The sequence below is a fragment of the Megalobrama amblycephala genome, linkage group LG2 (assembly GCF_018812025.1).
Source record: "Megalobrama amblycephala isolate DHTTF-2021 linkage group LG2, ASM1881202v1, whole genome shotgun sequence".
NCBI classification, from domain to species: Eukaryota; Metazoa; Chordata; class Actinopteri; order Cypriniformes; family Xenocyprididae; genus Megalobrama; species Megalobrama amblycephala.
The window spans coordinates 37,310,523-37,324,388 of record NC_063045.1 but is presented as its reverse complement, the minus strand read 5'-3'; the positions used below and the strand labels follow the sequence as shown (position 1 = coordinate 37,324,388).

The 13,866-nt window shown below is 36.2% G+C and overlaps 1 protein-coding gene across 5 annotated transcripts in view; it reads left to right on the top strand.

Annotated features, from left to right (window-relative positions):
• The window catches only part of LOC125257622 (spermatid perinuclear RNA binding protein), a 114,274-nt gene extending 100,780 nt beyond the window's left edge, over positions 1-13,494 (top strand). For 3 of the 5 annotated variants that reach the window (XM_048174162.1, XM_048174143.1, XM_048174152.1), the window contains exon 19: positions 7,119-13,494. In XM_048174162.1, the coding sequence (XP_048030119.1) occupies positions 7,119-7,213 (95 nt within the window). In that variant the 3' untranslated portion in view covers positions 7,214-13,494. Of the gene's footprint in view, positions 1-4,440; positions 4,947-7,118 lie in introns of those variants that run through there. The other 2 variants (XM_048174180.1, XM_048174171.1) reach the window with 1 other exon arrangement.
• The last annotated feature ends 372 nt before the right edge of the window (positions 13,495-13,866 follow it).

Here is a 13,866-nt window from a genome sequence, read left to right as displayed (position 1 = left end):
AAGCAGCCGCTGGGCATGATGGACTGAGAGGAGAGATCACGCTAAACACAGTTTGAAGACTAGCACTGCGACTAGCTAGCAAATAAGGGATAGTTCACCCAAATAAAAATTCTGTCATCATTTGTTCACCCTCATGTCATTTCCAAACCTGTATGACTTTATTGCCTCTGTGGGATAAAAAAATATTTTTCACACAATGAAAGTCAGTGGGTTCCAAAAAAACATCATTGGAATCCATTGACCTTTATTGTAGAGACAAAAAAGAGGTTTGAAAAAAGGCTTGAAAAAACATAAGGGTGAGTAAATGACAATTTTAAAAGGAACTATCCCCTTAAGACCCCATTAAATAACAGTTTAATAGTTCAACCCTGCAAACTGTTACAGTCTGCACCGTCCAAAGGTCCGTTCACACCATAATTGATAACTATAACAATAACTATATTAGTATCTGCTTTAAATGCTTCAGCTCTTTTGAGTCAGGTGGATTCTGATTGGCTGTCAATGGGGGGAAAAATCATTCTAAAAATTGAAATAGTTGTGGACTTTTTTTATAGAATTAGAACAATTTTTAAAACTTTATAGTTATAGTTAACATCGTCCTAGGTGTGAACAGTCCTTCGATATGTGCTTGAAATTGTTCAATTTTTAGGAAAATCCCTTATTATGTAATTTCTGTACAGGTCGGGGTGCATGTTTGTTATATTAAAAGAGATAGTTCACCCAAAAATGAAAATTCTCATCATTTACTCACCTTCATGCCATCCTTGACTCCAGTGAATGAATCATTGTCTTCTGAAGCCAAACGATAGGAGTAAAAAAATAATAATAATATTTTTAACTTTCTATAAATAATTTCTTTCGGTATACTGTCATATGAGCGTTCATGAGAGGGATGTTGTGACGTGACTTAAGTGCGTGTTTAAGTTTGTGTGAAAAGTAACGTGGAAGCACGGATGCCCACCTCTTCTAGTGAGAACTTCACAAAGCATGTATGTCATGTGTCACAACGTCCCTCTCATAAACCCTCGTATGACAGTAGACCGGAATGAATGTTATTTCAATATGTTATATTTTTTACACAAGCTTATAATTTGGCTTCAGAAGTCATTGATTCATCCAGTGGGGCGGTATGGATTAGCGTCACGATCATTGTGTGTGGTTTTTCAAGCATCAGACGAGTGGAAGCCATTCAGTGGCATCATATGGACTCACAGAGATGGATTATTGTCCTAGAAATCTTGAAGATGGTGTGAGGGTGAGTAAATGATGAGAAAATGTTCATTTTTGGGTTAACTATCCCTTTAAATTGATCACATAATTCTTTTAATAATTAATCGCACTAAATCAACAAAATTGATAGCCCCAGGTAATATGCTAGTAATACAGCCCACCTACCTGTACATACTACAGAAAGCTCTGACAAAGCCTTTAACTGATAAGAAAGGTCAATGGCCTCATGGAATAGTTAAGTGTTCATCAGATGTGCACTTCAAAATCTCAGCAGTGTTTCACATACTGTTTTATATAGTGTGAATTCAGACATACTGATATATTTTTGCACACTACACATTAGAGATGGCACATTCAGAACAGAGTACATTTTGTATTATGTACTATAGTAGTATTACTTTCATTTTTATTAGTTTTTAAAAATATATTTCTGTTCAGCTTTAATTTATATTTATTTCAGTTTTGGTAGTAGTTAACAAGTAAGTTCAACATTTTATTTCAGTTAGTTGCCAATGCAACATTTCAAATTTTTTATTTAAGTGTACATTTTTCATTGAATATTTGTTTTATTTTATGAGCTTTATTTTAGTTAAGAAAAACAATTTTTAATGGTTTTAGTTTCAGTTAACAGTTTGACTAACTGTTGTTTTATGTTTAATATTCATCACGCATTGTTGTAATAACTGTCTGAAATCGCTGCTGAGTTTTGACATGCCATGTTAGAGATGTTTTTCATGGTTTATTCCACACAAACACACAGTTCCGGGACGCCCATTCGCACTACACCTTATAAACACACAAATAGAGGAATGCACACACAGTCCGTCGGTTTTATAAACAAATGTGCGGCACAACTCCTGTAGAGATCTCGAAGCGCCTCTCTTCGGTCAGGCCCAGATGAAGATGCTTTGAATGAGCCTTATGTGCAGGGGGGACTAGGTGAGGTGGGCTCAGCGGGAACGAGGGCTGAATTTGGAGGGTGGTTTGCTGGGTTTCTGTGTTTATTCCTCGCAGGATGAGGGGGGTGGGTGATGGGTGGATATAGGGTTGCTCCCAGCGCCCTGGTCTCTGCCTGCCACATAAAGACTGTTCCTTTAGGTGGAAGGTGAAACCTGGTATTGTGCTGTAAGAGAACAGTGCGCCCCTCTCTTTGACGTCTCTCTGGTTTGGTGCCTGAGAGCTGTGTGCATGCAGTAATTCTCACCAGTCATCTTACGCTGTCCAACCCTCTTCCTCCTGTTGCTGCTTTGGGATTTCTAAATGGGAACGACTGTGAGACTACGACTACAGTTCTATTCACACACACATACACACAACAAACACACACACGGCACAGAATGAACACTCCACATAAGAGCGCCAGCCAGCAAATCACTCCTGTAACCCTCCATGTGCCCCAACCCACAATTCAAATGTATGGTTCAGACACCAGTTTTAACTTTACTTTCATTTAGAGAGTTCTGTCTAGTAGTTAAAACTAGGGCTGGGTGATACACTGAATATTTATGGATATTAATAAGTTGATTGAAATTAACCAGCACATGAATATTATAATGAGATTGTGCTGTTTTTACATTTCTTCAAGGCTATGCTAGTAAACTAGCCTGCTTATATGTACTGAGTGTCGCAACTTTTATTTTTTTTTAGCGTCTCTGATTTAAACCTCTGAAATTCAGCTCGTCTCCGGAAAGCAATTCTTTTGATAAATGAATAAAAATAAGTATTATATTTGTATTATACCTTATTTTTTACTAGAATTTTTTTTATTATTGTTAGATTTATACACTGAATAATATATATATATATATATATATATATATATATATATATATATATATATATATATATATATATGTATATGTATATGTATATGTGTATATGTATATGTATATGTATATGTGTATATGTGTATATATATATGTATATATGTATATATATATATATATGTGTGTGTGTGTGTGTATATGTGACCCTGGACCACAAAACCAGTCATAAGGTATTTTGTACATTGTATGGGTCAAATTTAGCGCAAAAATTATTAGGATATTAAGTAAAGATCATGTTCCATGAAGAGATTTTGTAAATTTACTACCGTAAATATATAAAAAAGTTATTTCTGTGAGTGGATATGCATTGCTAAGGACTTCATTTGGACAAATTTAAAGGCAATTTTCTCAATATTTTGATTTTTTGTACCCTCAGATTTATTCAGCTTTCAGATGGTGTATAAAATATAAATATATATATATATATATATATATATATATATATATATATATATATATATATATATATATATATATATATATAAATATATATATGTATATGTATGTATAATATATTAGTGCTGTCGAATGATTAATCGTGATTAATCACATTTTATATATATATATATATATATATATATATATATATATATATATATATATATATATATATATATATATATATATATATATATATATATATATATATATATATATATTTAATATATTTTCATTTTGTGTGAAACATTAGATGTATACATTATAAATAAATAAATAATAATAATAATACAAAAAATATTATTTTAATTTAATGTGATAATTTAGTAGAAAACATACCATGAATTGTTTTAAAACTTTAATTTCACTGTAGTTTATTGTTTGATTTATACAATGCTGAAATTGGTGATGGTTTGATTAAATTGTTGGGGGCATTAAAAAAGACTTTCCGAGCAGCAAATACATAAATATTGTATATTAAATGTCATCAAAAGGCAGGAAAATATTGAAATAATTACACTAGCATACAATGTACTGAATATCAGCACCAAGTTGCTGAAATATCAAACAATCAAATGAAAGAACTGGAACTGTTACATTTTATTTTATCTCCAGTATATCGCCCAGCCCTACTCAAGAGCCATTATTCATAAGATGACTGAATATGCCATGTAGTTCAGAGGGTCAACTGTATGTGTATGTCATATGACATTAGCCAGCAGGTACATGTGTGTCATCTCCTATCTGAATGAATGCTTGATTTCTGCCCTCTCTTTTCACCTGACCTCACTCTTCCTGTTCTTCCGCTCTCCTCCCCTCTCTTGGGTTCATATTCCCATGCTAGAATGAGACTGAATTGGCTTTAGCTTCATTTCAAACAAAACACCCTCAGGTCTTTTATTTTGTCCTGGACTTATGTGGAGTGCTCTTTTCATTTTCTCTCTAGGTTTGCCCAAGAGAATGCTTCTGTTGCCCGTCATGAAAGTGCCCGCCTACCCCGTCCCCCACTACTCTTTCTTTTAGCTCAGGAGCCTACCTTATACACACACACACACACAGTCAAGTACGCACACATACACACACCGCGTAAATGTACGTGAGAAGGGAAGGTCAGATAGCACAGCCCTATCACATGCTGGGACAGCTATAAGGGTATTTGTAAAGTGATTTTTATTTGATTATTACCACATTTGTCCTCTGGTTTTAGAAAAAAAAAATACAGGTTTTATTTTCTTCAGAAACAAAACTTGAAGGATGTGTACTGTGAATTGTTACCTCATTCTTGGAAATTTAAATTATATTAGCCTCTTTTGTTATCATGGTTTTTTCTGTAGAATGGGAATAGGCTGTCATGACAGGCTTACTCTATGTTACGGATATCAGGAGCTGTGCTTAAGATGTATAGATCTAATTCAAACTACTGCTTACAAATAAACCTTTATCTTCATCAAATGCCAAGCACTGACTGTTGTATATTTGAAACCTCTTTAGTTACTCATGAAGCATTCATATATTCCTCTATAGCAATTTTAGCAGCTCTAAATGAACATTTCTGATAGCTTTCAGATACTTCCAGAAGTTTTAAGGCATGTTCCAGACAGCATCTTTACGTTCTGTTGATTACCACAGAAAATAGGGTTGATTTGTCCCTCAGTTTGTGAAATTAAGTGAACGTTTCTGTAATGCACTTTCTGTGAAAGTCTGTTTTGATTTTAGTGTTGTTGTTTTTTTTTTTTTTGTTTTTGGTTTGGTTTTGTTGGACTAAATCAAAAAAATGACTGTGCTAATATGTATAATGTTAAAGCTATATTTTCAAAGGGTGTCATATTTTAATGTTATATATTTTAATATATAAATGTGTGTTTTTGTTAATTATTTTAATGTAAAAAAATTCACAGTGCAATAGATTTCCATTATAAGTACATTACTGTGGACAGTTTTTACAAACTGAGGGACAAGTCAGTTCTCTTCTGTATTAACTGACAGCATGTATTGAATCCAGAACATTACTTTTTATTTCATTCTAGCAGCTTGTGTTACCAGAGCTTGTTTAAAACATTGAACTTTTAAGAATGTCATCCTGCAGTCTAGTAGCTTTTTTTGGGCAGTTAACGCATGTCAAGATGGCCTTTGAACCCTTTTCATGCCGACCTGACCCCTCATGCTGTCCCAATGAATGAATGGTGACCCTGTCTTGAGCTAGTTATGAAACTGATTGTTCCATTCATTGTCATGAAACATTACGTTGGTGTCTCCTCACAGAAGGTTAGTTAACCAGGCTCTAGATGTCGGTTGTTCCACTAAACAGTTAGTAGTAGAGTTGAACCATACAAAGGCACACATTACACAAACAACTCAAACACGGCCCCCTCACATGGACACACACCGGAGCCTCCAGTCACAGCCTTACAGCGGAGAATCGAAAGCAGCAACAAGGGATCCATGGAGACATGCTACTGAAATGTCTTTTTGTCCTTTTTTGTTTTGACTTATTGGTGAGTGTCTTATTGTGTGTGAGGTGTTATTTCATACTCCTCCAAAGGCCAGCACAAGCGACTTCACATTGAGGATCACGTGCGCTCACTTTGCTCAGGGTCTTTCCTGACCGGTGCTATTTTAGGTTTATTGAGAAAGTGGGTTAGAAAGTGTTTATTCATATTTTGAATGTTTGATTCTTTTTCATTTTATTTTATTTTTTAAAGTTTTAGTAATTTAGTTTGTTTTTGCCATTATTTTACTACTTTTTTTAAATGTCTATATAGTTTAATTTATTTAAGTTTTAGTTGTTTTAGCACATACATTTAATATATGTTTAATTTTATTTGTTAACTTTTTTTTTTTTTTTTTTTTTTCAAGATACAAAAATGATTTTAGTATTAATTATCTGTAATAACCCTGTTCCCGACCCTTTGAGCTACAGGTGATGCCGCGCACCTTATATAAATATAACATTGGGGGCAAAGACACAAGAACTCTTCCCTGTTTCTCCAAACATTCTGGATTTAACTTTCATAAAACATTGACTCCATTGGTTCTCGTTGGGTCATCTGGACAAATGCTTGTGCTGGCTTATGGCTGGGTCATGATCGTCGCTTACCAAAGAGGAACTCCATCGCCATGGTTACACGAGTGGTCACGATATTCCCATTCATTGTAAATGGATCCCTCACATTCGTCATGGTCATCCTCAAGTGTCCACTCCAAACCAATGGCCTGTCCTCTTTGGTAGCGATAGCAGTCATTGTACTATACTCTCTCCAAAATCACAACAGATCTGATTTGTCAGAGTTATGTACTAACTACATCTGTATGGAAACCTCAGAGGTGCCACATACGTTTCACATTTCCTCTGCCTTCTATCAAAGGAATGAGCTCCAAGTTTTTTTCCGTTTTGTCGGAAAGTTAACCGTGCAGCTTAAGTTGTTGATGTCTTTTTTATTAACCTGAGACGCTCCCGGTGCAATGAAAACCCCACGTACAGCCCGAAAGAGCAGAGACCCTAGTATCCACCCCTGTGGCACACCCTAACCCCATTTCCCTCCTGCCATCAGAATGTATATACCGCTGCCTCCTGCCGGGCCGCATCATTAATCGCAGCTCTCTCTGCTCTTGTCCTCACTGTAGGTGGTCTTTTCATTGACAATCCCTTTTACCAGCCGCGGACCATCGCTCCTTTTTTTATTCACTTGGGTCCTCAAGATCTCTTCTCTGACTTCTAGAACCATCAGGTTGTGTGGCTCTAAACTGTCGTACCACTCCAGGCATGACCAGGCTGTCTCCACCGCACAGAAACGGCCCAAACTTCATTCACAAACCCATCCAAACCCAATCTAAGGATCCAAAAATGCACCACTCTTACAAAAGCAATACTCTATTTGACTTGCTCGTCCCGAAAACCGGCCGGGGACCTCGGTTCCTCCTTATATAGCAATACACTTGAACTCTTTTGAGCTTTAAGCTTACTTGAGATGTGAATGTTCGGTTGAGTCTTACTCAAACTTGGCATTGCAATATAGTCATTTTCATTGTATATTCACCACATGTGTATGTGTGGCTATATTATAAATACATGCATATATATGTATGGTCTATGGCACTATAAATATATATGTGTAGATATACCGATGTACTTATGTATATTTATATGCAGTATATATATATATATATATACATATACATATTCTTGGTATTAATTATTTTAGAATTGGAAAGTGATATGTAACCATTATACTAGGATATAACTTTCTTCCAGTTTTATATATACAATATACATATATATATATATATATATGCTAAGCAATTTAAATTATTACTCGTAAATTATTCTTGTGAAAATGCAATATGAAAGCCCTTTTCTTAATCTACCTGCAGTAGATTAGTAATGCTTCCTTCTCACCGACTCGAGCGGCTTCGCCGTGTCTTTTCGTCAGATCTGCGCGAGTGTGTTTTTGCTCAGTCGACCAAAGTCTGGCGTTCTGGTTGGGTTAAGAGGTCCTCCTCCAAACATCTGGCCACCGTGCCGCCTACATCCACACCTCACAAGCGTACACGCAGGTTTTTCTAAAGCACATTCGACGGCAGATTTGTTTACTCTTTCTGGCCGTTGACTGGGGTGCATACTCGTACACGTCATCACGGTATGAGGGGCAGCTAGTGTGACCCGGTCACTCCTCACTTCTCCCTGCAAAAGCACAGGCGGCTCACTTTAATGCGGCATAGGTGGCCCTTCATTTGCCTTTCCATTCATTCTGTCATTCGTACTTCTCAGGCCTGTTTCACATTGCACACAAAAGTGGCACAAATCTGGACATATTTCAGTGCCCGTGTTACAGCATTCACATTGCCTGCACAATCAGCATGACTTTAGATAGCAGAAGCGTAGCTGCAAGTTTCTGTGCTGTGCCTGTTCTTGAGGAAAACATGTTGAAAATGTGCTATAAACCTATTTATCAACACAATATTTAGCATTAAAAGCTTTTATACAGTGACACAAACGGGAGTTTCTATTCAGTAAATCTGACTGAATCCAGATCATTGAAGCGGTTTATAGCTAAACTTTGTGTTTGGGTTCAGTTCGGTAGAATAATTTTCATTTGGATGTAAAGTAATACATTTTCACTTTATTCACAGTATAATTTCACAGTAGCTAACTCCCAACAGCTATTTAATAAATTATGGTTGTTATTGAAAGAGATGCTCAATTTAGTAACCCAGAAATCACTATCGCAGTACTATCAGTAGTACCGCAGTTCAGCAGAAACGCTGTGGGTGTGAAAGCGCAACGCATGTTTTACCGCCGCTTGCGCGTGTTGTGAAACAGGCCTTGGGTTAATGCAGCAGCGAGCAGTCGCTTTTTACTTTTTTGCGTTTTTCTTCAGCAGGTCTGTTGTAGCGCAACTTTAGGCCAACTAATTAATAACAGCACTCAAAAGACTCCCAGATACCAACCACAGAGCACAGTAATGGGAATAAGCTTGATGATATAATTTTATCTGTGCTTTATTCAGATTTGAAGCTATTTAAAGAACCATCTTACTGTCAGGACTGTAGCGTCTGAATGCTTATCGTTAAGTAACGAAAGTAATTTTTTATATAAAAATTTCCTTCACTTGTTAGCTTCACATGTATAAGAGTAGATAATTCAACCAATATCACTAGGAATGTATTGATGTTTGTATGTCAAAATAGTTTTGATATTTTACTGTGCTTTCAGTAACCAATTGAATGTTAAAATTTCTCACCAAAACCCAAATGTATAAGGCAAAAAAAAAAAAAGGAAAAAGAAAAATTGGATTTCACAATAACAGGACACAACTGATAGACTTTACCACCCAGCTCACATATACTGTATACTGAATGTGTCCCCTTATATAAATTTCCCCACGTATTTAGTCATATTTTAGCTGTTGTGTTTGAATGTGAAATATTGTAGCTCTCAAATAGGAAAAGATGGGATATAATCACAGACATACTACAGAATAGTAATAGTACAGTATAGTTCAATAAAAGCAATAGTACAACATGCATCATATGATAGTAACAGTTTAAACGCATTTGTTTCTCATAATGTACTTTTCGTTTTAAATTTTTTGGAACATTTTTGAAAACAAATTCATTTTTCTGTTCCCCAACCAGACGAGACTTCGGTCAGTTTTGAATTAGAGCTGGTAAGTCTTGTATGGGTAAGTTTTGTATGGGAATGCAATAGAGATTTGAGAGAAAAGCTCATCAAAAGACAAAACATTAGATGGCCTTTATTTTTCTTTGAGCTTTATGAATGATCGTCAAACACACAAGCCCCTTTCCTCGATCTGACACCACACCAGCATTTTGCAGTTCAAAAGACTCACAACTGGGTGTTAACACAATTAACGTTATATTGAGTTAGTAAAACAGAGGGCTAACAAATTGTAGCAAAGAATGTTTTCATTTTTGCATTACGTCGATTCAAAGTCTTCCATGATATGTGTCTAATCAGTTTGCAGAGCATAAAACTCATTGATGATTAAAGTCAACATGAAATCAAAATTGACGTTCCCTAGATTATTATAAACGATTCATCACTGTATGTTAAACACTTCTGTTTTTTTTTTTCATCAAACTTTAATAAAATAAATGCCTCTGCAATGACTTTTGCTGATGTCAACAATCCCTCTTATTTTTCAGCCCCTCTCCTCTAATCATCTTGCTGGCTTAAATGTAACGCTCATTTTCATAATCCAATCAATTCCCGATGTAAAACATTCTACCTTAGCAATTTCAAAACAGGAATAATTAGCGGGAGAAAAACAGTATTTCATTTGAACGTACATAATGTTGTTTACAGATGTGAGTTTAGAATGTCAATACATGTTGACTTTAACCAAGATTAGCACAATGATTTCCCACACTCACAAATGTGCTGTAAAATATTACGTGTTTCAAAGCAATGTCTCATAGTCAACAAAGATATTACAGGGATGTTTCATTAATCCAAATATACAAATCCAGCATAAAAGCCATATGGGCTGTGTTTACACTGCAAGTCTTAATACACAAATCAGATCTTTTCACCATATCCGTTTTTTTTGTCCCGCCTGTATACATTTGACTGGTATCCGATATCTGTGTTTACATTAATCCCCGCCCAAAATTATTCTGTTGGTGATCGCCTTATGCGACATGGTCGACGCTCTGGTTTTGAATGGCCATGTTATTAAAATGATTTTATAATTCAAGTCGGGTGGCCATGAGTACTTGCCAGCGTGGATAAACTGTCGTGGATGTTTGCGGCACAAAATCTGACTGAATGGATATAAACCAGAAAATAATGGTAATTTTTGTTTATTTTATTTACGGTTTATTTAGATCTATAATTGTGAATTGTGAATAAAGTAGTGCGGAAAGATTGTGAATTACCCACGTCTGTACAGGCAACCCTATCTCATGACCAATTCGTACGTATTTTACGAGGTGGCTAATTCGTACGACCTCACTCGTAGAAAATTCGTACGATTTGTCTAAACCCCAGTGACAGGTAGGGTTTAGGGCCGGGGTTAGGGGTAGGTCATTCGTACAAATTCATACGAATTTGGCAACTCGTAAAATACGTACGATTTAACAAAAATTGCACAAATTTGTACAAGTGAGGTCATACAAATTAGCCACATTGTAAAATATGTACGAATTGCCGTGAGATAGGGTTGGTACAGCGTTTAATAGTGAAGTTGTGAGTTTAATTACAAAAACAGCAAAGTTATCATCTCGTGGCTGAGAAATACAGTGTAGCTTTCAGTAGAGAAGCGGTTTTATTTATACAATTCATGAGGCAGAGGTTGAAAACACGTTTCTATGCTCCATGTCTGCTTCATAATACAACATTAAAAAGCTATCTGTGTTGGCAAACTTGTTGCCCTCGCCTTGTGGGAAATCCAAGGGGAATCGAATTTACATGTTTAGACATAGGTCAGATTTCCAGATATCAGATTTAAAACCACATTTGGAAGTGGTTCAGAACGGATGCGAAAAATCGGATCTCATGCTGATTTTTGTGTTTACACGTGCAATAAATTCCGATGTGTGTCAGATGTGAGCAAAAAAACTGATTTTTCTTGTGCCAGTGTAAACGCAGCCATAGTCCGTCTTTATAAACGTCAGATGTAGCTGCATTGTTGCTGCAGTGCTTAAAAAGCATCAAAATCTTCTCCTGAAGTGCAAATATGTCTCTCTTCATGCCAGCCTGCTTCCCCAGGTGGCATCGACAGCCAGATGGTGTTCATAAATATGTTGTGAGGACTCAAATTTTTGTTCAGTTTAGATTTTAATTCTGCTTATCAAAGTCGAGCGGAGCTCATCAGCTGTGTTTGAATCTCAGTGGTCTATCGTAGGGAAAGATGGGAGAAGACATTTGCACAGCTGTATCCCTTGTGAAATTAAGTGTTGAGGTGATGTATGAAATAAAATTCCAATAAAAGACCCAGAGAGGCTTCAGATCCACAAGAGAACGTCTGATTAAAATAAACCAGGCTTGATTTCCTGCGAGCCATTAAAAGTTTTTCCGATTCTGTTTGGCGACTCCTGTATGATGTCACAGCTTGTGGGCGGGGCCACACGATACACATAAGATTGTGCATGACTTTCATAGGCTCTACTCGGGTAGATGTCAAATGCAACTTTCCAGATATGGCATCCGCTTCTGCTGCCATGACGCAGCAGTTAACGTATGTGCTACCCGATGCGTATGTGAGTAATGCAGGTTCAAGTCCCCAGTGTCTTCACTTTCTCTGTCCAATACAGTAGAAAAATTAAGCTCTTAAATTAAAAAGAAATCTAGATTGAAATCACAGTATTGGCAGTGAAGGTTTGATTGGACTGCCTCTGACAGAACAAACACCTCATTTAAAATCTGTTGTCCAAACACCATATATTTTTGTTTCATTTAATAGGTAATGACTAGATTAACTGATTTTAAAAGAAATTTAGCATTTTTCCTTTAGTACTCTCACTTTGCAATAGATTGATAGCCATTAGATTAGAGACACTTTATAACGTTGGTGCTTTATCAATACGAGTAGGCTACTTCGGTTTTTGATGACTCTTAATTATTAAAGAATTAAGTGGTGGAATATTTATCCTGTCGCAAAGGAAAGGGACTTGTGTGTGGCACTGGAAAGCTGGAAATTCAATTTGCGAGCTTGCGATACAAGTACAGAAATAAAGATCCAGTTTCAGAATGAGCAAGCTTTGCAAAATGAATTGCTGAAGTGAATGTTTTCTTCATGTCTCCGATCTCCCCTTGCATATTAGCCGGGGCAGATGGGGATGGCCGTCATTTGAGCTGGTTCACGCGTGAGCCGGGACGCTGAAGTTCCCGTAGACTGAACCAGCAATAGAGCCATGTTTAGGTTTGGAATGTATTTATGTAGTAGAATGTACTTTCATAGAAGAGCTAACTGCATCTTTGTAGACACATCCAAATACACTGATATGAATTATTTACCTATGATTAAAAAAAAAAAAAAAAAAAAAAAATTCATGTGATTTGTGTGTGTTTTTATTTTTTTTGGAGGGGTGGGGTGCTTATGCCCATTGTTTACGTTTATTTACTTTTATTTGTAACTTACGAGCATAGGCAAATCCTTGCTTGTGAGCTCTTCCATGATTCTGTAAATACTCCTGAGTCAGACTGCCAATGAAAGCAGTCTGCGGGATTCTCAGTTATCCATTTCACAAATTTTATGTAACTTGACAAATATAAACAAAAAATTATCTAGATTTGAGATATTATAAAAGGTAACAATATAATGTGAAGTGGTGATTGTGCACAACTTATGTGAGCGAGCAGTGCTTGAACATGACAGCAGTAGATGTTTGCTAGCCGTGGTATCAAATTATAAACTATTAGTTGTGAAAATACTGGTGGTTTGTCTTTTTGCCATAATTTATGCTTTTAAAATAAAGTGCTAAATCTCTATAAAGTGTAAACTTTTTTTAAAAAAAATAAATAAATGTATAAAAACTTTTTGATGTGTGGTGTATTTTGTTGTGTCCATTCTGTTTTTTGTTTTATGTCTAGTGCACTACAAGACAGAAGCTTTGTGGCAGTTTCATGTTTCAATCTTTTTTTTAACTAGATGTCCCAGTGGCAGTTATTGATCAGAGGTTGAATATGCTACAATATAAATGTCAGGCTTGTTTGAAAAGTAGCCAACCAGTTGTTGGTTATGTGCACTGTCTCCGATAAGACAGAGGGCAGCAATGAGCAACAACCAATGCAATCGTGAGTTGAAAGAGTGTGGCTGAATCCCAAATGGCACCCTAAACCCCCACAGTCTTCCTCTGAGTTCGCATTTTCGTGACTTAGGCCCCGTGTCCACCAGAGCGTTTTTTCTAG